This window comes from Ogataea haglerorum (genome assembly GCF_019207285.1).
Source record: "Ogataea haglerorum isolate 81-453-3 chromosome Unknown 81-453-3_NODE_15_length_226208_cov_100.181872, whole genome shotgun sequence".
Taxonomy (NCBI): Eukaryota; Fungi; Ascomycota; class Pichiomycetes; order Pichiales; family Pichiaceae; genus Ogataea; species Ogataea haglerorum.
Genome location: NW_025065165.1, coordinates 155,641 through 181,117, shown reverse-complemented (window position 1 = coordinate 181,117; position 25,477 = coordinate 155,641). Strand labels below are relative to the sequence as shown.

General features: G+C 43.4%; 18 protein-coding genes across 18 annotated transcripts; 10 read left to right on the top strand and 8 right to left on the bottom strand.

The window, feature by feature from the left end:
• Positions 1–107: 107 nt before the first annotated feature.
• Positions 108–1,274, top strand: KL911_004723 (uncharacterized protein; the record flags this gene model as incomplete). Its single annotated transcript, XM_043200046.1, has 1 exon — positions 108–1,274. One exon carries the CDS (start codon positions 108–110, stop codon positions 1,272–1,274), a length of 1,167 nt encoding a protein of 388 aa, XP_043052625.1.
• A 25-nt stretch (positions 1,275–1,299) lies between these two features.
• On the bottom strand, positions 1,300–2,091 carry KL911_004722 (uncharacterized protein; the record flags this gene model as incomplete). The annotated part of the gene is made up of 1 exon (XM_043200045.1): positions 1,300–2,091. One exon carries the CDS (start codon positions 2,089–2,091, stop codon positions 1,300–1,302), a length of 792 nt encoding a protein of 263 aa, XP_043052624.1.
• A 394-nt stretch (positions 2,092–2,485) lies between these two features.
• On the bottom strand, positions 2,486–3,934 carry KL911_004721 (uncharacterized protein; the record flags this gene model as incomplete). Its single annotated transcript, XM_043200044.1, has 1 exon — positions 2,486–3,934. The coding sequence occupies one exon, from the start codon at positions 3,932–3,934 to the stop codon at positions 2,486–2,488; it is 1,449 nt and encodes a 482-aa protein (XP_043052623.1).
• Positions 3,935–3,983: 49 nt separating this feature from the next.
• KL911_004720 (uncharacterized protein) lies at positions 3,984–4,895 on the top strand (the record flags this gene model as incomplete). Its single annotated transcript, XM_043200043.1, has 1 exon — positions 3,984–4,895. One exon carries the CDS (start codon positions 3,984–3,986, stop codon positions 4,893–4,895), a length of 912 nt encoding a protein of 303 aa, XP_043052622.1.
• A 9-nt stretch (positions 4,896–4,904) lies between these two features.
• KL911_004719 (uncharacterized protein) lies at positions 4,905–6,647 on the bottom strand (the record flags this gene model as incomplete). Its single annotated transcript, XM_043200041.1, has 1 exon — positions 4,905–6,647. The coding sequence occupies one exon, from the start codon at positions 6,645–6,647 to the stop codon at positions 4,905–4,907; it is 1,743 nt and encodes a 580-aa protein (XP_043052621.1).
• A 38-nt stretch (positions 6,648–6,685) lies between these two features.
• Positions 6,686–7,231, top strand: KL911_004718 (uncharacterized protein; the record flags this gene model as incomplete). The annotated part of the gene is made up of 1 exon (XM_043200040.1): positions 6,686–7,231. One exon carries the CDS (start codon positions 6,686–6,688, stop codon positions 7,229–7,231), a length of 546 nt encoding a protein of 181 aa, XP_043052620.1.
• Positions 7,232–7,300: 69 nt separating this feature from the next.
• Positions 7,301–8,233, bottom strand: KL911_004717 (uncharacterized protein; the record flags this gene model as incomplete). The annotated part of the gene is made up of 1 exon (XM_043200039.1): positions 7,301–8,233. One exon carries the CDS (start codon positions 8,231–8,233, stop codon positions 7,301–7,303), a length of 933 nt encoding a protein of 310 aa, XP_043052619.1.
• A 586-nt stretch (positions 8,234–8,819) lies between these two features.
• Positions 8,820–9,875, top strand: KL911_004716 (uncharacterized protein; the record flags this gene model as incomplete). Its single annotated transcript, XM_043200038.1, has 2 exons — positions 8,820–8,847; positions 9,424–9,875. The coding sequence occupies 2 exons, from the start codon at positions 8,820–8,822 to the stop codon at positions 9,873–9,875; spliced, it is 480 nt and encodes a 159-aa protein (XP_043052618.1).
• Positions 9,876–10,190: 315 nt separating this feature from the next.
• Positions 10,191–12,038, top strand: KL911_004715 (uncharacterized protein; the record flags this gene model as incomplete). Its single annotated transcript, XM_043200037.1, has 1 exon — positions 10,191–12,038. One exon carries the CDS (start codon positions 10,191–10,193, stop codon positions 12,036–12,038), a length of 1,848 nt encoding a protein of 615 aa, XP_043052617.1.
• A 26-nt stretch (positions 12,039–12,064) lies between these two features.
• KL911_004714 (uncharacterized protein) lies at positions 12,065–13,480 on the bottom strand (the record flags this gene model as incomplete). The annotated part of the gene is made up of 1 exon (XM_043200036.1): positions 12,065–13,480. The coding sequence occupies one exon, from the start codon at positions 13,478–13,480 to the stop codon at positions 12,065–12,067; it is 1,416 nt and encodes a 471-aa protein (XP_043052616.1).
• A 264-nt stretch (positions 13,481–13,744) lies between these two features.
• On the top strand, positions 13,745–15,043 carry KL911_004713 (uncharacterized protein; the record flags this gene model as incomplete). The annotated part of the gene is made up of 1 exon (XM_043200035.1): positions 13,745–15,043. One exon carries the CDS (start codon positions 13,745–13,747, stop codon positions 15,041–15,043), a length of 1,299 nt encoding a protein of 432 aa, XP_043052615.1.
• Positions 15,044–15,078: 35 nt separating this feature from the next.
• Positions 15,079–17,190, bottom strand: KL911_004712 (uncharacterized protein; the record flags this gene model as incomplete). Its single annotated transcript, XM_043200034.1, has 1 exon — positions 15,079–17,190. The coding sequence occupies one exon, from the start codon at positions 17,188–17,190 to the stop codon at positions 15,079–15,081; it is 2,112 nt and encodes a 703-aa protein (XP_043052614.1).
• A 76-nt stretch (positions 17,191–17,266) lies between these two features.
• On the top strand, positions 17,267–18,265 carry KL911_004711 (uncharacterized protein; the record flags this gene model as incomplete). Its single annotated transcript, XM_043200033.1, has 1 exon — positions 17,267–18,265. One exon carries the CDS (start codon positions 17,267–17,269, stop codon positions 18,263–18,265), a length of 999 nt encoding a protein of 332 aa, XP_043052613.1.
• A 104-nt stretch (positions 18,266–18,369) lies between these two features.
• Positions 18,370–18,989, bottom strand: KL911_004710 (uncharacterized protein; the record flags this gene model as incomplete). The annotated part of the gene is made up of 2 exons (XM_043200032.1): positions 18,370–18,393; positions 18,459–18,989. 2 exons carry the CDS (start codon positions 18,987–18,989, stop codon positions 18,370–18,372), a joined length of 555 nt encoding a protein of 184 aa, XP_043052612.1.
• A 181-nt stretch (positions 18,990–19,170) lies between these two features.
• Positions 19,171–20,373, top strand: KL911_004709 (uncharacterized protein; the record flags this gene model as incomplete). The annotated part of the gene is made up of 1 exon (XM_043200030.1): positions 19,171–20,373. The coding sequence occupies one exon, from the start codon at positions 19,171–19,173 to the stop codon at positions 20,371–20,373; it is 1,203 nt and encodes a 400-aa protein (XP_043052611.1).
• Positions 20,374–20,415: 42 nt separating this feature from the next.
• Positions 20,416–21,348, top strand: KL911_004708 (uncharacterized protein; the record flags this gene model as incomplete). Its single annotated transcript, XM_043200029.1, has 1 exon — positions 20,416–21,348. One exon carries the CDS (start codon positions 20,416–20,418, stop codon positions 21,346–21,348), a length of 933 nt encoding a protein of 310 aa, XP_043052610.1.
• A 126-nt stretch (positions 21,349–21,474) lies between these two features.
• Positions 21,475–24,594, top strand: KL911_004707 (uncharacterized protein; the record flags this gene model as incomplete). Its single annotated transcript, XM_043200028.1, has 2 exons — positions 21,475–21,651; positions 21,826–24,594. The coding sequence occupies 2 exons, from the start codon at positions 21,475–21,477 to the stop codon at positions 24,592–24,594; spliced, it is 2,946 nt and encodes a 981-aa protein (XP_043052609.1).
• A 2-nt stretch (positions 24,595–24,596) lies between these two features.
• Positions 24,597–25,140, bottom strand: KL911_004706 (uncharacterized protein; the record flags this gene model as incomplete). Its single annotated transcript, XM_043200027.1, has 2 exons — positions 24,597–24,921; positions 25,010–25,140. 2 exons carry the CDS (start codon positions 25,138–25,140, stop codon positions 24,597–24,599), a joined length of 456 nt encoding a protein of 151 aa, XP_043052608.1.
• Positions 25,141–25,477: the final 337 nt, after the last annotated feature.

Below are 25,477 nucleotides of genomic sequence, written 5' to 3'. Positions count from 1 at the left end.
ATTGTCATTAGTAAAGAGACTTTCAGAGTGCTGCTGCTCGGCGACTAAAAAATTCCATTTGGCTGTGCTCCTGGATCTCAAAGAAAAAGCTAATTTTTTCCCTTTTTATGGAGCGAGCGAAGGAGCCCGATTGGCCTATTGATGGTAACTCAGCTCCGATAAAGGATGAGGCAAGCTATACAGCACAGCAGCTATCTCAAAGAAATACACAAGTTGTCTCTGCTTCTTCAGCAGGTATCAGAGCCGTTATTTACCAAATAACGTCTTTGTATATGAGAAACCCTGCAAAACTATTCAGGCCTTCTCGATTCGACTACCTCACAACAGCAAGAGCATTGATGCATGGAGAGCTTGCGTCCAAACCTTGGAGCTTACGAACCCATTCAGGAGTAGCTCTTTTATACCAATCAATCAAGAAAGAAGGATGGAATTTTATTCCACGGCAAGTGCTTCCTCCAATAGTGGCAAACAGCGCAATCGGGGTGATACTTTATTCGACTTATCTCACATTATTACAACGCTTCAATAAGAGAAATCTGAACTCCATTGATGATCCTAGCCCTGTTGACACCTTCAAAGCCGGTTTTATTGCGGGGGCTGCTGCTAGCGTGGCTGCATCACCGATAGATGCGCTTTACGCCCGGTCAAATTACTCGGAGCTCGTAAGCGGTAAACAGAAGAGCATGTGGGAGTATGGATTGTACAAACTAAAACAGATTGGCCTGGTTGGAATATTTGCAGGTTTTAGCTTAAACTTTGTAAAGGAAAGCCTTGGATTCGCATTTTACTTTTCAGTATTCGAGCTTGTGAAAAACCAGGGGTTCCACAAGACAGAAGCAGTTATACAGCGGTATCAATATTGGCGTTCAAGACTTTTCCATAGTGAAGAAAACCGGGAAAAGAATCATAGATTTTTCAGAGCTTTAAATTTAACGTTTATCCTTCTTGCCGGAGCATCTGCCGCAACTACACTGCTGGCAATCCAATACCCACTCAATAAAATTCAAAAGGTCCACCTGACTAGACTAGAGTCTTTAGATCTCTACAATGAAGCACATCAATTGAATCGGCGTCGCTTTTTTAAACTATACTATAACTCTTACATTGAAACATTCGATATTATTCTACAACGATGGCGAAAATCCCACCTTTCTCTCTTTGGCTTCTGCTATAGAGGCTTTTTTCGATCATCCTTCACTAGTATCCCTGCGACATCTGTTGGGCTTTTTGTTTTTGAAATATCCCGTCAGCATTTTAGCGAAAGCCAATTTTGATGATGTATATAGAAAGACAATGCAGTTAGGCACTGCGCCGCTTGTAAGCTTCCCATCCAGCTTTTCTGTATCTTTCCCCTTCCACTACAGGATCTCTTCCCTGACCAAACAAGCCTCTTCCAACGATAATGACATCTGTTCCTGTTTCTATCACTTCATCGACAGTCCTGTACTGTTGGCCCAGAGAATCACCTTTATCGTCTAAGCCGACTCCAGGAGTCATAATCAGCCAGTCATAGCCTTCTTCGTGGCCTCCCATGTATCTCTGTGCAATGAATCCAATGACAAATTCTTTATCGCTTTTCGCAATCTCCACAGTTTTTTGAGTATACTCACCGCAAGCTAAAGATCCTTTCGAGGAGAGCTCAGCAAGCATCAAAATCCCACGGGGTTCATTTGTGCTTTCCTCTGCAGCCTGCTTAAGACCTGCAACAATTCCTGCGCCAGTCACTCCGTGTGCATTTGTGATATCGGCCCATTTGGCTGTTCGATAAATTCCACCCTTATACTGTAGCTTGACCGTGTTTCCTATATCAGCAAACTTTCTGTCCTCGAAGATCATGAAGTTGTGTTTCTTTGCAAGTCCTTGTAAAGGTATAATAGTGCGTTCATAAGAAAAGTCCTCTACTATGTCGATGTGCGTTTTGACAAGGCAGATGTAAGGGCCCAATTTATCTATAAGCTCCAATAACTCCTTAGTTTCAGTCACATCCACTGAAGCGCACAGATTAGTCTGCTTGGCCTCCATTAAGTTAAGTAGTCTACTGGCCACCTTCGATGGGTGAACCTTTGCCCTTTCTCCATATGTTTTGTACATATTGATTATATTTAGGGATGGATATATTTGAAAATATTGAAAATTTTTCGATAAATAGTTGAACAATTATTTCTTATTATACACCATGGATCAACTTAACTATAAAGAACAACAAGAGTTCCAGAAAATTGTGGAGCAAAAGCAAATGAACGACTTCATGAGAGTAAGTTAACCCCTCTGAGAACTAACTTTGCAGCTCTACACCAGCCTGGTGGACAGATGTTTCAATGACTGCGTCAACGATTTCACCTCCAACAAGCTTAGCTCTAGAGAAGAATCATGCTTGAACAAATGCGCTGAAAAGTTTCTCAAGCACTCTGAAAGAGTCGGTTCAAGATTCCAGGAACAGAACCAGATGTTGATGAACCAGATGAGAGGCGGCAATTGAACGCCTTCAATTGCTGGATGATTCACGGAAAAGGCTCAACAAGTTCTGCGCTTCTTCCATCATTTCAATCGTCCATTTGTAAGTTTCTGTCTGATGCATATCGTTGTACATAATTGCGTTGCTGAACATCAGTTGAAGCTCAAATTCTAACTCGTCGAATGTTTTAATTTCACCCGTCCGAATAGCTTTACCCAAACTTTTAATGTCCACAGGATGCCGTATTAGCTTGTAGTAATTGGGCTCTTCGTTTTCATTCACTGGTTGCATGAACATTGAGGCAAACCGGTTGGATGATATCTGTGTAAGAAATTGTGCAGAAAGAGCATTGAAGCGCTTGGTACAACCAGGAGGCACGCTATCTGATCCGCGACGCTTGCTCCCAAGTTCTTCTTCTCCAATTGCCGGTGTTGCGGGCGTAGCAGGTTCTGGAGTTGGCGATGGTATTTCTTTGGAAGCCGACTTGGATTCCAGTTTCGTTTGGGGTTCGGAGTCAGCACTCAATATGGCATTGGGCACTGGCTCTTCCTGAGGTTCGGAGGGGGTGTCCAGTGGCTCACTCTTATTTTCTTTCAAATGAGCGACTGAGTGGAATTGGGCCGATGATTCGGCCTCGGGCTCGCCCCCTTCATCCATCTCTTTGTCTGCGTCATCATTATCACCCACTTTTTCTTCTGCTCCTAGTGCATCACCTTTGGCCATTTCTAAAGTCTTTTCTAGCTGTTCTTCATCCAAAACAATTTTACCGTCCTTCTTCTGGTTATCCGAAAGATCTTGAAGAACCTTTGTGATTTCCTTACCCCCGTCTGACTCAAGTTTTTCCTTCACGATATTGACAAGTTCCTGCTGACTGGCTTCCTGCGCGTCTTCAGCCTCCTCAAGAGCATCTTTCGATTTTTCAATCACAGACTCTTGAGAAAACTCACCAATGAGCTTTAAATCTTCGATCCTCCCGGTTTCAATCTGCTCTATCTCCTTTTTTTTGTTCTTATATTTCAACTCCAAGCTCGTGATTTCCTCCAGGGTGGAGTTTTTGTAGCTATTCAGTATCTTTATCAATCTGTCTTTCACCAATGAAATGTCAATCTTGTTCGAAAGACGAAATATTGTACTTTTGGGGATTTGAGATATCACTTGTTCACTGACACTATCCACAGAAAGACTCTCTGATATCACTTGCACGATTTGTCCAGGAGTTAGAATGTCTTGGAATGCTTCTCCATTTTGTCTCTTTTGTTTCATTGCGTCCAAAGACCCTTTAATGTTCAAGATGTCAAAATCTGGGTTTATCAATGGATTATTGTTTATCATCGCTTGAAGCTGTAAAATATTAAATGAGATATCTTTGCGAGGAGGTTGAGACTGCTGAGCTGCAAGGTATAGGGAATGGATGTGCTGCAGAGTGACTATCTTCTGCAAAGCAGTTACATGAGCTGCCGACTCCGACTCCTGAGACATTACTGGAAAAAATATAGATATTGTTGTTCAAGTTTTTTTTTTACTTTCAATGAAAAGAGAGCAAGGAAATGAATTACGACAAAACTCTCCTTCCGAATCTCCTGAAGGACTTTTCCAATTACCAGCTTACTACCCATTGACCAAAAAGTTCAAATCTGAATTGCGTCAGCTAAATCCTGCTAAGACGATAGATTCAGTCATTAAGGAGACACGCAGCGCATTGATGGAAACACTTTTCGAATATATTGATAACCAGGCACAGCAAGGAATTGAGCAGGTCTCAAAGGGTAACATAGCAGCGGAGGCCTATGAGAAAACCAAGAAATTAAAATACAAAGAAGATCCCGTTCTGTTGCGAGGTAAGCGTGTTTTAGAAAAGTTGAATCAAACTCGAAGACGCCAGGCCACCTATCTCGCTGCCTTCCAAAAAGCACGTACAGAAATACTAGACCGCCGTGATCTGGAGCTGAGCCTAGAAGACCTTGAACGTTATGCACATATGGAAGACATACCGTCACAAGTGCACGATCTGTACCAAGAAGTTTTGTCTGCGAATGTGACTGAGTCAGCTTCTGCCAATGAACTGCTTGTGAAGACTGAAACAACTGAGATTGATAAGAAACTTTTCGTGGCCATCAATCCAACCGAGCCTATACCTTTTAATGATCAAGAGGATGACGATGAAATAGAAGTAGGTGGTGGTAAAGTGAATTTGACTTGTCCAATCTCCCGCTTGATAATGAAGAATCCTGTTAAGAACAAGAAATGTGGACATACATATGATAAAGCTTCACTTGCTAATTACAACTCGACCGATTGCCCTGAGTGTGGAGCTACGATTCAGAAATCGGAACTTGTAGAAGATACACTTATGAAGATTAGAATAGCCTGCTACGAGAGAGACCAAAAACTTCGTGAGTTGTACAAAACAAAAGTGGATGAAGACATTGACCGCTTATAATGTACTTACTTACGAATTAATAACGCTCCAATCACCCATCCTCGTAAGGATTTCGACAACCTCTTTTTTGGGAATGTTCATATCCGTGCATATCATATCGAAATCCCGGCATTTCTTCAGCAAGCGAGAAAGTTTCATTTCTTGTTGCTTCTTAAGACGCTCTGATTTGAGGCCTGTCAGATCCAAAAACTTGTCATTGCTCTCTGCTGCTTCGATCAGCTTATCGTCATTATCAAGACCGTTGCTGACTTTTCCAATGTTGTTAGTGACAGGCAGCACAGATACATTATAATTGGGTTTCTTGGGGTGTGCACCGTCATTGTAATTTGTATATGTTGTGTCCAAGTCTATGGATGTCGAAAATTTGCTGGACACAGGATAAGTTCGCACTCTGTAAATAATTCCCCTTAGGACGCCAAAGGTAACGAACCTCCTGATATCGATATGAGTCAGGAGCTTGCTATTCTCTGAATACCATTGACGCAGAGTGAGATTTTGATTCATCGATCGATAAAGAAAAAACAGAGTCGCCTTGGATGGCAAGGGAACGAATGTAGTCTTTTGAGCAGACTTATGATTTGGGTAAGAGTTGGTTTTGGGAGAAAAAGACTGACTCTCGTGCATCTGTGACCTTTCATTCCCCAATAAAGAAGAATGTGTGCTAGAGTTTTCCATGTCTGCATTTGATGCTACATCATGACCTCTCTGGAGAGGCAAGTTGTCAAATGTTCCTGTGGATGAAATTACGTATCCTTGACATTCAGAAGCCATCATTGGATCGCGCAAGAAGTTGCATATCTCCGAAGTGGGAGCGTAACAGTTGGAAAATTGAAATACATCTAGAACTGCAACGGACCTGAAGTGGATCAGGTGCTGAATACACTGCTTTGTTAGTTCGTAATCTGCATCTGCTAGAATGCTAATTTTTTTTATAGAGTTGACACCATTGATAAAAGGTAGGATTCTCACCATCGTCGGGTCCCAGAGCGGATCCACCATTGTTTCTAGTTTCACTGTCGCTATAGGAACATCGTAGGCATTCAGTTCTGGAGGCGGGGGCAAAATGGGGAACAGCTTGATGTCCACAGAGTTCGCAGAGTCTATAGGAATGAGGCATTCAGAGTAGTTATTCAAGTCCTGGTAGATTTGCTGGACTAGACTTTCAATAGATGCAAGTATTGGATCGCTGGACTCAGAATGCTTTATATTTTGATTGGGGAATGTCACTTCGTCGCCGACATCTTCATCTTGTATTATTCGAATATAATTCGAAGTCTGGGACCAGGTCTTGGGCTCCAGATCCTTTTGAGGCTTGAAGAAGTCTTCATGGTTCTTATCTGCCTTGGACAACATTTGCGATTGTTCCTCCAGCGCGCGGAACATCCGTCCTAATCTTTTGACATGTCCTTCATAGGGGGTGGTATCATCTTCGTATTTAAAAACAAAACACAGGTTGAAGCTGAAAGAGTTTCGAGCGTAATGAGACGCATATATGTTGACAGGAAAACCCACCACACGGTAACTGCTAATTTTGAAAGTCACTAATTTGTTGCAGAGTGCTGGTTTAGGGATCACGTAGTTTTTGATAGAATCAAAATCGAACAAGGGAACGGCCAACGTGGACGAGTCTTTGCTTTTATCTGCAGGCACAATTGAGCCACTAGGAACCTGACAGACAACCTTCGTTCCCTCTGTGGGATGAAAAACGGCGTAAAACATGGATATTATGGACGTAAATCCATCACTAGACATGCTGAATTAATTCATAAATTTAATTTTATGTCTCTATTATGGCACCAATAACATCGTACATAAATTTGAGCCCGCGAATGGCGGTGCCTATTAAAACTTATGTGAATCGCAAGGAGATACAGAAGAACATCAGTAAACTCACCATGCACCAGACAACTCTCAACCTCTCGAGAGTAATGCGGATTACTTTATCAAACAAAGACCTCCGAAGACTATATCAGGATATCAAACCCATTCTTCTGTCTATATTACTTGAGTATTCACCAGATCACATAAGGTCCATATCTAAACCTACCAGCAGTGGCAAGTGTCGCATTCCACTGACAACTGACGATTGGGAATGTTATCTGGAAATCACAGTTGGAGAGATCGAAGAGCTGCGTCAATATTTGCGGTACGAGGTTTTGGGGCATAATCTGAGCCAACCCTGGCTTCTAATCAAAGATGCCGTGTTCAAAAGGGAGGAAATGGCTGATCCATTATTGGCTGAAGAGGAAGATAGCAAATCGTCAATAATCAAGTACCGAAACCCTCAGATCATTCCTATTCCCCTTAGCATCTACGTTCACGCAACTACGAAATGAACAAATCAATTAGCACGCTTCAAAATCATTTTAGCAATACAGACAGAAATAAATCCCACACAAACTTACCTAGGCGGCCTGCTTTTCAGGCTCGGCCCATTCTTGCTCAGTCACGTGCATGTTTTGAACATCCTCGGCCAAATCGTCATCGTATATCTCGCCATCAGTAGCCTTGAAGCTCAAAGTTGGCTTCACTTGGGCGGTCTCGTAAGTCCATGAAGCAAGGGCATTTTCGCAATCAATAATGATTTGCTTGGATGCTTCGTAACCGTCGTAAGATGGTCTGGTCTCACCTGGGGTCACTGGAGAGTCGTCAAGCAATTCCAGAAGAGCTTTACCGTATCCAGCAATCAGAGCCAATTTCTCGGAGTGTTCTCTGATTGAGTCGAAGTGGTACGAAAAGGAAGCCTTCAATTTCTCTCTGGTGATATTGGAAAGTTGTGCCTCAGCAACAAGCGATTCTGCCTCGGCTCTCACTAATTCCTGTTCCAAGATCACAATCTTTGGGGACTGTGGATCTTTGTATTTCAGATAGGCAATTTGGTCAGTGATCTTTTGTTTCCGGTCTCTCGATGGCTGAACAGAGCCTTCAATGTCTCTGATGCTTTTGAGGGTAATTCTATATTGATCGTATCTGTCAATGAATTGGTCATCCAATTCACCAATTTCATAAATCAGGACACCCAATTTGTCAGTGATATCACTGACGTCGTCCTCGTTATCAGCACCCCAAAGGGAAAGCTGCTTGGCGGCAGATTTTCTCTCCTTGGAAGATAATTCAATGGCTCTCATGACATTTTTCTCCATTTTGACAAGCTGGGCAAGTTTTTTGGCGAGTTCAGGACCAAACGAACCAGCAGTAGATCTTCTGATGGTATTGGTAATGGAACCCTTACCAAAAAATCTGTTGGTCTTGGTGGTGGATGGTGGAACAGGGATTGGATTTTGCAAGTCAGAGGCTGTTGGAGCCCTGCTCGATCTCAGAGAGTAGGTTCTGTGCATGTTCGAAAATACTTTAGCTAGGCAGCTTTTTTTTCTTATGCTGAAATTTAAGTCTTTAAATAGCTGGCGACATTGCCGTTCTGGGAATTTTAGAATCGACCATGTTTGCTCAGTAAAATGGCCTAAATCGGGCAAGTTGCTAGATGATTCCGGGTATCACGATTTTTCGTCAAGACTACACAGATACGTCAGACTCTTAGGTGTACAATCTGACCTTGTAGACTCCCTGGCAGCTTGAGGACGGATATCCCCTGGCTGCCATCCTATTACTCTAACTCTTTTTTGGGGCTAAGTGCACGACCAGAAAATGGGCCCGAACTGCTTATTTACAGGAAACAGCCATTCGATTACCGTTCTATTTAGTAAAAGGAATTCCTGTAGTGTGCCACGAACGTAGCAAGTGGTTCATTCTTGCAATTGACATTGAAAGATCGCAAAAAAATCAAGTTTTCTCCCATCTTATTTTTCTCAAAAAGGAAATTTGTCATGTACTAATCAGGAAGCGTAAACAGTCTGGGAAATAAAGGACTTCCAAGACACAGCCATGATACATGGACGGTAAACTATCTTAAGGCTACAGAACGGTATGCAGTATGACCTTGAAGGTGAGCTGGGTATGCTTAACACAGATTTTCAGCACTACCGGTTACAGACACCTCCAGTGATGGGGGGATTCGCAATACCGTGTACTTGTTCTTCAAAAGCGCGTTTAGCTCATCAAGCTTACATTCTCTTTCTGTTTTGAAGCGCAGTGGAATAGGTGTCTGACTTTTTACGACTTCGTGCTTTGTCCTAAATCAAATATATATATGCTGTATTCCAAATGAGGAAATTATTCAGATAGCAGAAACAGACAAGAAGTGTGTTTTCAGCTAAAGCCCATCACATTATAAGCTTGATTCTTTTGCGTCACATGAGCATGGCGTTAAGACTTGTGAGTTTACCTTAAGGTAATTGTTGCTTTAATGCTCATTTAATAAAACTCTATAATTTAAATTCGCCAGATAAGAAAATTTTTGCCTAAGGCAATCATATATGATCTCTGGATTCAAAACCTTCTTTGCTCGGCGGCCATTAATGGCGAATATGATATCTACAGGAGTAAGTAGAGAAACCGTACTCTAAGCACGACTAACAGCAGATCTTATTTGGTACCGGTGATGTACTTGCCCAAATATGTTTTCCCCTAGAGAGAAGAGCAGAATATGACTACCTTCGAACTATAAGGGCAGTCATATATGGGGGTCTTGTGTTTGCTCCAATTGGAAACAAGCTATACAAGTTCATGGATACCATAAAGTTCCCGCTCTCATGGCAGCCAAAAAGACTATACGATACCATGGCAAGAGTTTCGTTTGATCAATTAGTTTGGGCCCCAGTTGGTATTCCACTTTATTACACTTCTATTACTTTCATGGAGGGATACGGAATCCCCGAAATCAAGGCTAAATTACGCGAAGTTTACCTTGATACGCTAATCAATAATTGGAAAGTCTGGCCTCTCTTTCAGGCATTCAACTTTTGGTTCACCCCCGTTAGATACCGTTTGTTGGCGGTCAACATCATTAGCATAGTATGGAATTGCTATCTCAGCATCAAGAACCAACTGTCCAACGCCAAGGTAGAGCACAGTGAAGATTGAGTTGCTAATACAACATAACTGATGTCGTGTGGCGATGCATAGATTCTTGTAGTTTTTTTTTGACTGCTGGCCACTTGTGGCGAGTGAACGAATTGTTCTCTTTTTCCCACATCTAACAAGAGCGATTCGTTTCAGATAAATAAGGCACAGTCATTAACCTCAGCACATTTCACAAAGAGGCTGGCCATTAGTGCATCTTTTGTAAGAATTGCCCTCATTAAACCGGTTCCAGCTTGAAGTTACTCTTATTTGGTTGTATATAACAAAAAGCCTCATCTTGTTTAATCGCAATTTACGATATACCAGGTTTTCAAAATGATGAAAGGATTCAAACAAAGATTCAGGTCTAAAGCCGGATCTTCCAAGGGAGAGAAAAAGAAGGATAAAAAGGAAGATATCAATAAGAAGCCGGAAAAACAAAAGTCCTCAAGTTCACTGTCAAGTTCCACGTCTTCCAGCACAGGAGCAATTCCAGTGAAAAAGTCACAATCCGGGTCTTCAGAACAGTCGTCGATACACCCAGCAGTGGACAACTCTTTAGCAGGTTCGCCATCTTCAACATCATCCAGCAAGTCTGTCCTCCAATCCCAGGCTCCGCAGATACAAACCCCAACACCGGTGACGGCCTCTGGATCGACTAGAGGCGATGATGTTGTATCGCCAGACATAGAAATATCCAAATTGCATACCTCGCACCATTCCCTGGCTTTTGACAAGATTCCGAAAGATGATATCGGTTTGAAACCTAAGACTCCTCAAAGACATTCCTCTTCGAGATTTGAGCCAACCAATGATCAACGACCTTTTGAGAAGTTGGCAAGTTTTGATGAAGTTGATCCAGAGTACCATGTCGAACTCTTCATTCAAAAAGTAGACCAGTGTAAGATTATGTTTGACTTCTACGATCCTTCTTCCGATATTCAAGGCAAAGAATTGAAAAGAGTTACGTTACACGAATTAACCTCTTTCATAAGTACCACGAGAATGACATTCACGCCAGAGATGTACGAACATGTTGTCGACATGTTTAAAGTGAACATTTTTAGGCCTATCCCTCCTCCGGTGAACCCAGTCGGAGAGATATACGACCCCGACGAAGACGAACCCGTGTATGAACTTGCGTGGCCTCATATGCAGATGGTGTATGAGTTCTTCCTTAGATTCGTGGAAAGTCCAGATTTCAACAACTCAGTTGCTAAACCTTACATTGATCACAAGTTTGTGCTCACTTTACTGGAGTTGTTTGATAGCGAGGACAATAGAGAAAGAGACTGCCTCAAGACCACCTTACACAGAATTTATGGAAAGTTTCTGAGCCTCAGATCATTTATCAGAAAGTCTATAAGCAACATATTCCTCAACTTTGTTTACGAGACCGGCAGATTCAATGGAATATCTGAGTTGCTGGAGATTTTAGGCTCTATCATCAATGGTTTTGCGCTTCCATTAAAAGAAGAACACAAAGTTTTTTTGATTAGAGTTTTAATACCTTTGCATAAGGCCAGGTGTTTGTCTTTATACCACCCACAGCTGGCTTATTGTATTTTGCAGTTTCTGGAGAAAGACCCTAGTTTGACAGAGGAAGTGATCATGGGATTGTTACGCTATTGGCCGAAGATTAACTCGCCTAAGGAGTTGATGTTTCTGAACGAAATCGAAGACATTTTTGAAATAATCGATTCTCAGGAGTTCCAGAGGATTGAAATCCCTCTTTTCGCTCAACTAGCAAAATGCATATCATCGCCCCACTTTCAGGTCAGCGAAAAGGTTCTCTGTTATTTTAATAACGAGTACTTCGTTTCGCTTGTTACGGAAAATGCAGAGAATATTCTGCCCATCATCTTCCCTGCCTTATTTGATCTGGCTCAACCAGAATTGGATGCTATCGAGCAACAACAACAACAACCATCTATGGACTTCAATTACGACGAACCCAACAACTGGAATCGTACGATTTCATCCCTTGCCTACAATGCTCTGAAGATTTTCATGGATACTAACCCGATCGTTTATGATAGATGTTGTATATTATATGAGGAGCAAACCAAGGAGGAGAAGAACCAGAAGGATTTGAGGCAACAGCATTGGAAGAAGCTAGAAACATACGTGGAGAAGTTGAAGCTAGGGGAGGACGAAGAACTGAAGAGTGTTCAGATAAAGTGACTCAATTAATATTTATTACACAATGATCATGCATTTGTCTTATATTCTCTCAAAATGACTGGCACAGAGGATGGTGGTAGTGCGCCAAGCTCGGTAATGACCTTCTGAATATATTCCGGAGGAGTCAGATCGTATAAAACATTCAATATATTGAGGGGATTGAGCTCTTTCCAGTTATTCAACACATGCGGTTCACTTTCTGCTATTTGAAGTTCCTTTTTGTCCTTTTTGGTACCTTGCTGCTGTGTCTTCTTCGGTTCCTTGTTCTCCAAGGAGATCAAAAATTGATTCAGGTTGGACCCCGTTTTCACGAATGGTTTGGTATTAATGACATCTTCAGAATCACCGAGCTCATTGAGAGTTACAGAATCCAACTGAACCTTATCGCTGAACTTCATGGATTCGCAACACACTAACACTGGAATGTTCTTATTCTTAGAAGCCATCGCAATCATAGCAGTTCCAACGCGTGAATAAAGTCTGCCGTTGGAGAGCATCGAGTGAGCACCCAAGAAACAAAAGTCAATATCAGACCTTTCTAGTATCGTAGATAGTGAGTTGATAAGATTATAATGGCATTTGATATTTGGAACAGCAGATAATTCTCTGGCCAGTTTCTTACCTTCGAATAAAGGTTTTGAGTCGATGATGTAGATATCAAAGGATTTGTTCTCCTCCACAGCACAGTACTTGAACAGCTTCTTTAACACTTCCGAATGTCCATATGTAAGAAGTTTTGACCCGTCCTGAATGTGGGTAGATGCAAATTGAGTGATAACCCTATCCGAGTACAGAATTTTTTCCTGGATGTAGAGATCTATTTCTTCTATTACCTGCTTCTTTGCAGACTCATCGCTCAGGTCAATTGGTATTATGGAGATTCGCTGCTTGAGCCATCTGATTGCATTTCCCATCGAAATACTGAGAGGTCTACCTGTTTTCAAGTACTCAATTTGATGAGACAGGTGAGACGTGAGATTTCTCTGCAACGAAGCGTTGTTTGGAGTTTGATAAGATAAAATGACGTCCTTAAATGCCTCAAGCATTGCCTGGCAGCGGGCTGTTGAACCAACGATTTTGTAGGTAGAGATTTTAAGCGTGAGTGCTATGATTCTCGGATGAACGATACTAGCTATCTGGGGAGATGAGGAAATACGCTGTTCTCTGGTTTCCAGATGCCCAAACATCGTAGGAACTTTACGCTCGGACTCAATGATTTTGGCGGAATGCAGCTGCTTTTTGATGTGTGTGGCTGTTGGAGGTTTACCATTAGAATCTTTTGACTCTTTCTGTTTCGTCGACGCAGCCTCAGCGCCGGAGGAGCCACCTTTGGCAGCCGCACGCTTCGCAGCCTTTTCTTTCTTTTTGAGCTCCTTGAGCTCCTTATTAGAAAGCTTTTTATCTTCAGAAGCAGACACAGGGGCAGGAGCAAGTTCAGACATTAATGAAAAAAGATTTAGGAAACAAAGCTTTTAGGGTCGATCGACGCAGAGCAGCCATGTGGGATGCACGCAAGCACCGATTCACAGAAACAGTTGGGATGGAGAGTGGCAGCCCAGGAACCCAATTATCCATCATGTGTCTTTTCTTGCATTTCAAAGAGCCGCGCAATGCCTACCATGGCGTTTGGCTCAAATCTACCAAACGATCGACGCAGATGAAAAATTTTCGTTAAGCAAAACTAGTATCGTACTTTTTATTCCAACATGGCGCCAGCAATCACGGAAGATGAAGCCGAGAAGAACGTCCAAATGTGGAAGGTCAAGAAACTGATCAAGTCTCTTGAGAAAGCAAGAGGTAACGGTACTTCTATGATTTCTTTGATTATTCCTCCCAAGGGCCAAATCCCTATGATTCAAAAGATGTTGACCGATGAATACGGTACGGCTTCCAACATTAAATCGCGTGTCAACAGACTTTCTGTGCTCTCTGCCATCACGTCGACTCAGCAAAAATTGAAGCTCTACAGCTCTGTCCCTAAAAACGGACTGGTTATCTACTGCGGTGAAGTTATCACTGAACAAGGCAAAGAGAAAAAATTAACCATCGGTTTCGAGCCTTTCAAGCCGATCAATACGTCATTGTACTTGTGTGACAACAAGTTCCACACCGAGGCGCTCTCTGAATTGTTGGAGAGTGACGATAGATTCGGATTCATCGTCATGGACGGTAACGGAGCTTTGTTTGGTACGCTCTGTGGTAACACCAGAGAAGTTTTGCACAAATTCACAGTCGACCTTCCAAAGAAGCACGGAAGAGGTGGTCAATCTGCATTGCGTTTCTCGAGATTGAGAGACGAAAAAAGACACAATTATGTTAGAAAAGTGGCCGAGGTGGCTGTTCAGAATTTCATTACTGGAGACAAGGTAAACGTTGCCGGATTGATTTTGGCAGGTAGTGCGGACTTCAAGACTGAACTGAGCAGATCCGACATGTTTGACCAGAGACTGCAAGCCAAGATCTTGAAACTGGTCGATATATCCTACGGAGGAGAAAATGGGTTCAATCAGGCAATCGAGCTTTCTGCTGAAACTCTATCTAACGTCAAATTCGTTCAGGAGAAGAAGCTGATCACACAGTACTTTGACGAAATTTCGCAAGATACTGGTAAATTCTGTTACGGAATTGAGGATACTCTCAAGGCACTCGATCTGGGAGCATGTGAAATTGTCATTGTCTACGAAGGTCTCGACACCGTCAGGTACACACTCAAAGACTCCGAGGGAAATGAGGTTATTGCACATGCTTCTCCTTCGCAGGAAGACAAAAGTTACATGTTTGATAAATCGGGCCAGGAGATGGAGATTGTTGACGAGATGCCATTCCTCGAGTGGCTGGCTGAGAACTACAAGAACTACGGTGCTACGCTTGAATTTGTGACCGATAGATCTTCCGAAGGAGCGCAGTTCGTGAAGGGCTTTGGTGGAATTGGTGCATTGCTGAGATATAAGGTCAATTTCGAACAACTAGTTTCTGACGACGAGGACGAATTCTATAGTGACTAATGATGCAGGGTTGTAATTGATTATTATATGCACTTTTATTTCTTCTTTTTCTTCAACACCTGTAGCGCATCCTTCTGATTGTATCCCAAAATATTGGAGTCTCCTCCTCTGGCAAGGATATCCGCAATATTAGTTAGGCCTCCTGCAATATACGATCGTCTTCCACCTTTTCTCAGAGGCTGGCTCAGCAGGTGTTTCAGTTGTGCTCTGTAGCTTTTTGCGTCCTGTTTCGTCAACTGCTTGCCCTCCTTCCGCTTTCTATCTCTCTTCAGGAAATCATCCTCCTCGAGATCGCTCAGGTCCTCGATTCCCAGATCGTCAGCAGCTTTTTCGATCCACGTTTTCTCTTTGTTCACAATCTGACTGCTGAGCTCTGCCTGCGCCAATTTAGCACTCAACTCGAGTCTTTCACGCAACTGGTCCAAAATGTCCATTTCAAGCGGTAAGGTTTTTAGATCGTCAACTTCCTTATTAGCCACTGTCTTCCTGAGCTGCTTTAATGGACCAGAAGCCTCATTCGGAGAGCAAAGTATGATCGAGACACCTTCGCGTCCAGCTCTCGCTGTTCTTCCAGAGCGGTGAATGTAAGTGTCTGCTGTTCGAGGTATGTGGTAATGTACCACGTGGTGAATGCCCGGAATATCTAACCCTCTGGCAGCAACGTCCGATGCAATCAGCACGGATGATTTCTTTTCTTTGATAGCCTTTTCAGAATTAGCCTTGAAACGTTCCAAAGACCTTAGACGCTGTTTTTGTATCATTGAAGAATGAAGAGACACGGTGGGGATTCCCAAGTTGTTTAGCATCGGGGCTAGTCTCTTGACTGAATCAATAGCGTTGGCAAACACCAATGTGACCCCCGGGAACATGGTGAGGAAATAATACAGCATGAGATCCCTCTCTTGGGCTCCACACGGAATCATCGCTTCTGTGATGCTATTAGCCACAATCTCCGAAGGATTAACGTCCACATATTCCGGTTTGGACCGGAATTTCAGATGCTTCGAAAGCATCTTGACGATCGCTTGTTCGCTGTCAAAAACATGCTTCTTAGCCTTCTCCAGTTTTCCGAAAAGATCCTGAGAAAAGGTAGCCGAGAAAACCAGAGACTGAAACTTATGGCCATACACTTTTGGCCGGTGGTTGTGAAGTATTTCCAGGATTTTATCTAATTCATCAAAGTGCCCGTCTTGCAGTAATCTGTCAGCTTCGTCGCACACTAAAATATCAGCAGATGCAAGTTGCACTGCATTTTCGGTTTTCTTCTCCAAGATCTCCAGAAAGCGTCCTGGAGTGGCAACCACAACTCGTGGTTTGTATCCCAATAATCTCTCCTGTTTTTGGATAGATAGGCCACCAGTGAGAGAAATGACAGCTTTGTCAGGGAACGGAGTGTATTTGAATAATTCCTGCAAATGTTTCATCACTTGGCTAGCTAGCTCTCTTGTTGGAGTGAAGATGATACCGTTAAGATGTTCTTGCTTGCTGCTCAAAGCTCTTTCAAGGATTGGAATACCATACGCCAATGTCTTACCCGAACCGGTGATGGCTTTACCAATAACATCCTTTCCATCCAAAGCAAGTGGAATAGCAGCTTTTTGAATTTCCGTAGGCCTTTGGAATCCCAACTTTTGTAATCCTTGCAGCGTGCTAGCAGAAAGGTTGAGCGAACTCCATTCGGGCAGATCAACATCTTCTGGCAGGTCATCCTTCAAAGCAGCAAATACGTTTGACTTCAATTCCTTTTCATCCTCAACAAGTTCTTCTTCTCCATTCTCCTCAGAATGATCTGTTTGCTGCTCATTGCCACTGTCCTCACTTTCCGATTCATCTGCAACCTCTTCGTGGCTATTATTATCCTCGTTCTTTTCTCCTTCCTTGACTAGTTTATTCTCATCTTTTACAACAAACTTAACCTGTCCACCTTCCATTTTGACATCAACACCATCGATTTCCTCGAGTCCATAAAATCCCTCGTAATCGTCCAGCGTATCAGGTATCTCCACAGGTTTCCATCTCAGCTCGTTGGCACCCACTGCTTGGAAATTCTTGGGTATGGCCTTACCACAACCAAGCCTTCGTCTTTTCTGACGCTGTTTCTGTGCCTTCCTTCGCTTCAAGATGAGTTTCTGTGCGGCAGTCACCATTTAACTAAAGCCAAGAACTCTGATTTGAAAATTCAATTTTTTTGAATTTTTTTTAGGATGCATATTTATTTTTCAAATGATACTGAGAAATAAGAAGAAAGGCTTATTGGCAGGCAAGCGAGCCTTGTCCTCTCAGAAAAGGCCAAAAGTACTGAAACCCCTGAGAGCTCGCCAACTGATTCGCAGGTTTCATGTCTTACTAAAATACAAAAGTCAATTAACCAAGAAGTTGGAAAAGATATGGAAGTGCAATATTGAATCTGATCCAGCCAAATATATAAAAGAACGCAACCATCGGTTGTTCGAACTATTTGAGCAAGCAAGACTTCATACCATCGAGACATTATTAGTCAACAAGTCCCCACCGGAAACGGTCATTAACACAGACTCTCTACAACTAGATGAGATTTGCCAGGAGCTAGGAAGAATAGAGGGAGAGATAGAGAAGCGAGGGGGTTTGGAAGTTTATCAAGCTGCATCTGTCCAGGGCCAGAGTTCTCAAAGAGGTGGAGATTCGTCTAAAAAGCTGGTGGAGTGGCTTAAAGAATTAGGATACAACAAGAAAAATGCCGTGGCTCTTGAGATTGGATGTTTGAACTCGAGAAATCTCATATCGACATGCGGACTTTTTTCAAAAGTAGTGAAAATAGATCTTCACTCACAAGAGCCGGAAATATTGGAGCAAGATTTTATGGAGCGTCCTCTTCCCAAGAGTGCAGCTGAGCAATTTGATCTGATTTCATGTTCGCTAGTTGTGAATTTTGTGCCGGATCCACATCTAAGGGGTCAAATGATGCGCCGTATAATCCATTTTTTAAAGCCATACTCGCAGAAGCCCTATTTATTTTTTGTGCTACCATTACCATGCGTTATCAATTCCCGCTATTTCGACGAAGATAGATTATCTGAGCTAATGGGAGCACTTGGATTCGAGTGTATAAGACATCACAAGTCACAAAAACTAGCATACTACCTCTACCAATGGGAACGAATGGTCAGCGACAAGCTGAAGTTTCCCAAAAAAGAGCTTCATAAAGGAACGAAGCGAAACAACTTCTGTATTATTATGAGTTGAATGCATATAGACAAAGATCGCTGAATGAATGGGCCCAAGGACGTGTAGAGTGAGGATTAATTTTGTGACACAGGACAGCCATTTTTGGAGGTCGGATTTGGGGGTCAGTGGTGGTGTGTTTGTTCCTTCTCTTCACTACCGTAAAACCATCGTCTACCTTAGTCCCGATAGAGTTGCAAACTGTGGCACAAACTGGAAATTTTTCAAAGAACTCTTTATGTGTGAATTTGTTAGTGTAAATGGAGACATCATTAGTCAAGATATACTTGGGTTTCTTGGATAAAAGCGATTCCAGCAGGATAATCGGCGCATGTGGAACAAAAAACAGAACATCGTCCAGACCCTGCGGATCGAAAGATTGCTCGATCCGGAAGTTACATTCTGACGACAAAAAATGCTTGTCCTCCGTCGTGAAAGCGGGATCATACACGGACACCATGTTAATATTCAAATGTCTACCAATTTCGCACAGAAGTGCTAACTGAAAATTAGCTTGCTCTTCTTCAATAGGAGACCCTAGAGCTAAACAGCGCACTTTGCTCCAGGGGCTAGTCGAGCTTGCTTTCCACGATTCCAGTGTCTCGACAATATCCATAAACAATTCGCTGGATCTAATAAGCTCAGAGCGTTGCCTTAGCCTGCTCTTTGCTCTTTCAAGAGCTCTGTCTTTGGCTATCGGTTTGTTTCTTCGCGAAACGATGGTGAATTCCACATCCGGAATCATATCCGGAGAAGCTCGGTGGTGTACCTATTCTGAAAAAAAAATAAATCAAATAAATTTATCATTACCAAATTGGTTCTGCGGTCCAAATCGGCATTTCCTATTTTGAGCATATGATATCAAGATTCCATGCTGGCTGACGAGATATAAAAATCTGCAAGTTCTACGCTTCGACGAGCAGTCTATGATTTGCGAAGATTATCTGACAGGGGCACATTCGATGGATGTGCCCCAGGAAACATTGGATAAGGAGGTTCAGGCTATTTTAGATAAGATCAAGAGTAAACCCAATTTCAACCCCAACCAGCTTTTTGATCCCGAAAAGCATCTTGCTTGGAAAGACGAGTACTTTGAGAACACGAAAACTTTCACTCTTCAAGACCTGGGAATCACTAAAACTCACACGAAACCGATCAATAATTTCGGTGCTACCTATCCGTTCCCACTGTTGACCGAGGAAGCTATCGATATTATGAAATGGGAAGCATTTCAGCCCCAAGTTGTGAAAAAGTATGCACGGTTGACAAACCCAGATTTCAGCTTGAAGACTAACCGGCATGATTTCCACATAGCCGGATATCCAGAAGAGGGTCATGCTCCGTTCACCCAATCTGTCTATGCACACCCCAGACTCAGAGAGATTTTTTCCAAGTTGATCGGGATGGATGTGACAACCACATACGGGTATGACGTCAACCATGTGAACGTTGCCCTGGCAGATTTCGACTTGCCTCTAGACGCACCACTTTATCCTGAACCTGAAAAGGGGGAGGACGGGAATACCATTTTCAAGGCAGAAGATGTGGGATCGATTCTGGGGCAGCACTATGACTCAACGTCAATTGCATGTGTGATCATGTGGGAATGTCCCCAAGATAAGGGCGGCGAGACTGTCATCATCAGGGGTGACGAGACTCCACTGGTTATTCCAAACATTGCTCGCCCCGGATACTGTACGCTTTTGCAGGCAAGGGTCATCAAACACATTGCAACGAAACCAAACACAAACTCCAATAGAATAGCTACCGTGGCTGGCTATTATCCGGCAGCTCCGATTTTGGACAACAGTTGTTTAACTAGTGTTCGACCTAGCATTCTTCCTCGTTCTCTTCACGACGAATTCTATACGGAGTGGTTTGATTTTCGATTCAGGCAGCTTGAGCGAGTTCTTGCTGACAAGCGCAAAAAATTGTGGGATGCTTACAAGAAGGGAGAGACTTTTGACCAAAAGGATGTCATCGAATTCAGCAAAGAGTGCCAGCAGTACCTATTTGACAGTTGGCGGGAAATGGAATATGTGAACAAGGACCCTTATCCTCCGCCTCTATTCTCAAAGCCGTACTCAGAGCTCACGTATGAAGTGGCAGCTGACGATAGCAAGAGCTAAAAAAAATAAAAATTGCAGTACTTTCTAATCTCTTTTTTTAACATGTCAGTCAGACCCGCAACCCACGCAGGCTCCTGGTATACGGGATCAGCATTGCGTCTCGAGTCACAATTAGATAAATGGCTTTCACAAGCGTCAGGCCCTGTTGCTGGCGCCCGTCTTCTGGTGGGCCCTCATGCGGGTTACGCCTATGCTGGGGAAACGCTTGCGCAAACTTACAGCGCTCTAGATGCTTCCGGAATCAAAAGAATATTTGTGATGGGTCCCTCCCACCATGTCTACTTTAGAGGATGTGTGATGACAAGTAATTTCGACTATTATGAGACGCCTCTGGGCAATGTCCCCGTGGACAAGCAAACCGTCAAGGATTTAGTTGCCAAGGATTCCAAAATGTTCAGATTGATGTCCGAGGAAATGGACGAGGAGGAGCACAGTTTTGAAATGCACATGCCTTTTTTGTATCGTGTGACAAGTAAAGCCATAGGCAATGTTCCCAAAATTATACCTATCATGATCAGCGCCACTGACGAAAAGGTTGAGAGAAAACTGGCGGAGCACTTGACTCCATACTTCCAAGACCATGAAAACGCGTTTGTCGTTAGTACAGATTTTTGCCATTGGGGATCCAGGTTTGGCTACACATCATATACGCCTTCTGGGAAGATTGGCGATATTCAGGATTTGAGGTATGGAACAAGCGTACTCAAAAAATCCGATGCTTTGCCAATCTACAAGAGTATTGAGGCTTTGGACAAGGAGGCGATGAAAATTGTTTCGAAAACCTCCTACAAGGCCTTTAAAGATTACTTGGCTGCGACAGAGAACACCATCTGTGGAGCTAAGCCATTGAGTGTGCTACTTCTTTTAATGGAACAAAGCTCGGAGAAAAGCCTTGAGTGGCTCGGATACAAACAGAGCAGCTCTGTCACTTCAGTGCACGACAGCAGCGTGAGTTACGCCAGCGCCTATGCGTAGATGAATTATGGGAATATACGGTTATAGCTTAGGGTAAATTGGACGTGAGCAATGAGAATTTTCTCTTTGTCTTGGACAAGAGTGAAGTAACAAAATAGAACTATTCAGGGCCATAAACACTGAATCATGGGGCTGTTTTCTGCTGGACTTATCTTACATATAGCACGAATTGTACCGTTTATTAGTGCAGGAAGAAATTTCCAGACCACAGTAACTGGCTCGCTTCCGTTCAACTACCGCGAGTTGAGCCAACGCAAATGGAACAAGCATGATTCAACCAAAAATCCGCTTATAATTGGACTGGTATGTATATCTGCCTCTATGGATCTCTTAATATGCTGTCTTATGAGTTCTGGCTACCAAGGATCCTAAGGAGGAAAGCAAGGCTGTGAAAAAAAATTAAATTCGTGCATTCAATATTTCTTTACCATGATCCAGGAGGGTCAAATATACTCAGGGCGCGTGCGAAGCATTAAGCCTTTTGGAGCATTCATCTCTATACGGAGCGATGAAAAACCCAAAGATGGACTTTGTCACATCTCACAGATTTCCACTCGACGATTGGAATCCCCTTCTGAAATCTTGAAGACCGGACAGGAGGTTTTTGTCAAGGTGATAAAAGTCCAGAATGATGGCAAGATCTCCCTTTCTATGAGAAACATTGACCAGAGTAAAGGAGCTGAGGTACTGGAGACAGGACCTGTAGAGCCACGGGCACAGAAACGGAAACAGGACCCGGATCTCTGGGAGCTGACACAGATGAACAGTGCATTCGGTGTTAAGAAGATTGCCTTGATGGGCAACGGTGGCGATGATCCATATGCCGAAGTTGAAGAAGCTCGAGAACAGGAATCAGAAGAAGAAGAAGTGGAGATCGAGGTGTCAAAAAGGGTGCCGTCTTTCTTGAAGGGGAAGAATTTCAGATTGGACGTAAATGAATCAGATCTCACTGGCACCAAAAATCCAGAAGGCTCCATGACAAAAGTTGCCCAGTATGGATCGAAGTTCATGAGCGAGGCCAAGATGAGGAAGTTGGAGCAAAAAAACGAGGAAGATCGCGCCAAGAGATTAGAGGAGAAGATTAGGATGAATGGTGACCCTTTGAACCAAATGTCGAGGTCCAGCGAAAACGAGATCAAAGATTCTGCATACAAGGAATGGCAGCGCCAATCCAGAAACCAGTCCTACGGGATCCGTTCCAGCATGACTATTAAGGAACAGCGAGAATCTCTACCAGTGTATCAAAAAAGAGATGCACTTCTCCAGTTAGTGCAGCAGAACGATTTCCTTATCGTCGTTGGTGAAACAGGTTCCGGAAAAACTACACAGATTACTCAATATTTGGCAGAGGAGGGCTACTCGACCAAAGGGGTCATTGCTTGTACCCAGCCAAGGAGAGTGGCTGCGACCAGTGTGGCGAAACGAGTTGCGCAGGAAGTCGGCTGTAGAGTGGGCGAAGAAGTTGGCTACACAATTCGTTTTGAGGACTGTACGAGTAACAAGACCATAATCAAATACATGACCGATGGTATGTTGCAGCGAGAAGTTCTGGTTGATCCAGACTTAACGAAGTACTCCGTGATCATGTTGGACGAAGCTCACGAGCGGACGATTGCGACAGACGTGCTTTTTGCGCTTTTACGGGAGGCTGTGATAAGACGCAAAGGGGGTCTCAAGCTCATAGTCACATCTGCTACTTTAGATTCTCAAAAGTTCTCCAAATACTTTGAGAACTGTCCCGTGTTCCACATCGAGGGCCGCACGTTTCCGGTCAAGATTTTCTACACGAAGGAGCCAGAACTCGATTATATCCAGTCAACCATCGAAACAGTTATAGACGTGCACACAAATAATCCACCGGGCGACATCCTCGTGTTTCTGACCGGCAAAGAGGAGATTGATACTTGTTGCGAAACCTTGGTCGAGAAAATGAGTCTGCTACGTGCAGAAAAACCTACTGTCTCGGAACTGATTGTTTTGCCAATCTATTCCTCTCTACCATCAGAAATGCAAAGCCGTATCTTTGAGCCAACTCCCCCAGGAAAACGCAAAGTTGTGCTCGCTACGAATATTGCCGAGACATCTGTCACGATCGACGGAATTTACTACGTTATTGATCCGGGCTATGTCAAAGTCAACGCTTATGATCCCAAGCTGGGAATGGACACATTAATTGTGCAGCCGATCTCTCGAGCACAGGCAGATCAACGGTCTGGAAGAGCAGGAAGAACGGGCCCTGGTATTTGCTACCGTTTATATACAAAGAACGCATACCTGAACGAGATGCCAGCCAATACTGTTCCCGAGATTCAGCGTCAAAATCTGTCCTACACGATTTTGATGCTGAAGGCGATGGGGATCGACGATGTCCTTGGCTTCAACTTCATGGATAGACCGAAAGAGCAGCTCATTCTCACAGCGCTAGAAGAGCTTTATATATTAGATGCGTTGGACGAAAATGGAGTTTTGACAGACTTTGGGCAACGGATGGCGTTCTTCCCAATGGAACCACTGCTATCCAAAACTCTGATCCAGTCAATTGAGTTCAAATGTTCGGATGAGGTCATCACCATCATTGCCATGCTTTCCGTGCCAGACGTTTTTTACCGTCCCAAAGAGAAACGAGACGAGGCAGATCGCATAAAAGCTAAATTCCACGATTATAACGGAGACCATCTAACTCTCTTGAATGTCTATAACAAATGGTCCGACGCGGAAAACCAGAGACTTTGGTGTCAAAACAACTTTGTTCATGAAAAGTCGATGCGAAGAGCCAGAGAGGTGCGCAGGCAGCTTCTGAAAATCTTCGACAATCTTGACAAGCGAGGGCGTCACACGGAATCGTCTGTGATCAGCTGCCGTGGAAACTGGGATCTGATTCGTAAAGCTTTTGTTTCTGGATATTTCAAAAATTCAGCCAAACGCGCAGCGACACACGATCCAGAAGAAGGGTCCTATCGGACACTGGTCGAGAACACCCCCGTGCACATTCATCCTTCGTCCTCGCTTTTCAGGAAACACGGGGTAGACTATGTGATTTACCACACGCTTGTGCTGACTAATAAGGAATACATGCATTGTATCACCAAAATCGATCCAAAATGGCTGGTGATGTACGCTCCGCGGTTTTTTAGGACTGCCGATCCGTCGCAACTGAGCACCAAGAAGAAAACGGAGAAACTGCAGCCCTTGTTTAATAGAAATGATCCGAAGGAAACTTGGAGACTCAGCAAGGGCCGGCGTTGATTCTATAATACATTTTCATCTTGTTCGAGCTGTTCTATAATATGGCTCTTGGTATTGCTGTATTGTATCACCAGCTGTTTTCCAAAAAACAGCTGGCCGTTCAAGCTGGATAAGGCTGCCTGGGCTTCTTCGATCGAGCTCAGTGCGACCCAGGCCTGTCCTCTGAACTTCCCTCGATTAGTGCAATTAATGGCTATCACGTCTCCATAAGTACTAAAGAGAATGTAGAGGTTTTGTTTTAGTTTTGCAGCAGGAAGTTTATCATTGAGATTCTTAATGTACAGAGTATAGTTCGCCTTGTGTCTGGGTGTCTTGGCGCGTTTGGAACTCCGCTCAGGGGGCTCTGCGGTGCGTTTAGACATTAAGTAAAAAATTATTTTACAACTATTTTTCACTCTCTCCGATGTCCTCGTACCAATCTCCAGGCCGCTCTTTAATAAACTTGGCCATCAATTTTTCACATTCTTCGCTCTTTAAATTGATCACTTCAACTCCATTCTTCTCCAGCCAGTCCTCGGCACCCTGAAAATTGACGTTCTCACCCATAACTAGTCTCGGGATCTTGAAGAGCAGAGCTGAGCCGCTACACATGGAGCATGGAGACAGTGTTGTGTAGAGCTATGTCGTTAGACGAGCTTCCATTTTAACTTACCGTGCACTTGGCATACACCTCGGCCTTGAGTCTTCCACAGTTTTCAAGACAAGAGATCTCTCCGTGAAGGGTTGGCGAGCCCTTCTGAATCCGCATGTTATGGCCGCGTCCCAGAACGGTTCCATCCTCGTGGATCAGACAAGAGCCAATTGGAATTCCCCCCTCCTCATAGCCTGATGTTAGAAAACCACTTTAGCGTCTACATACCTTTGAGGGCTTCCTCGTAGGCAA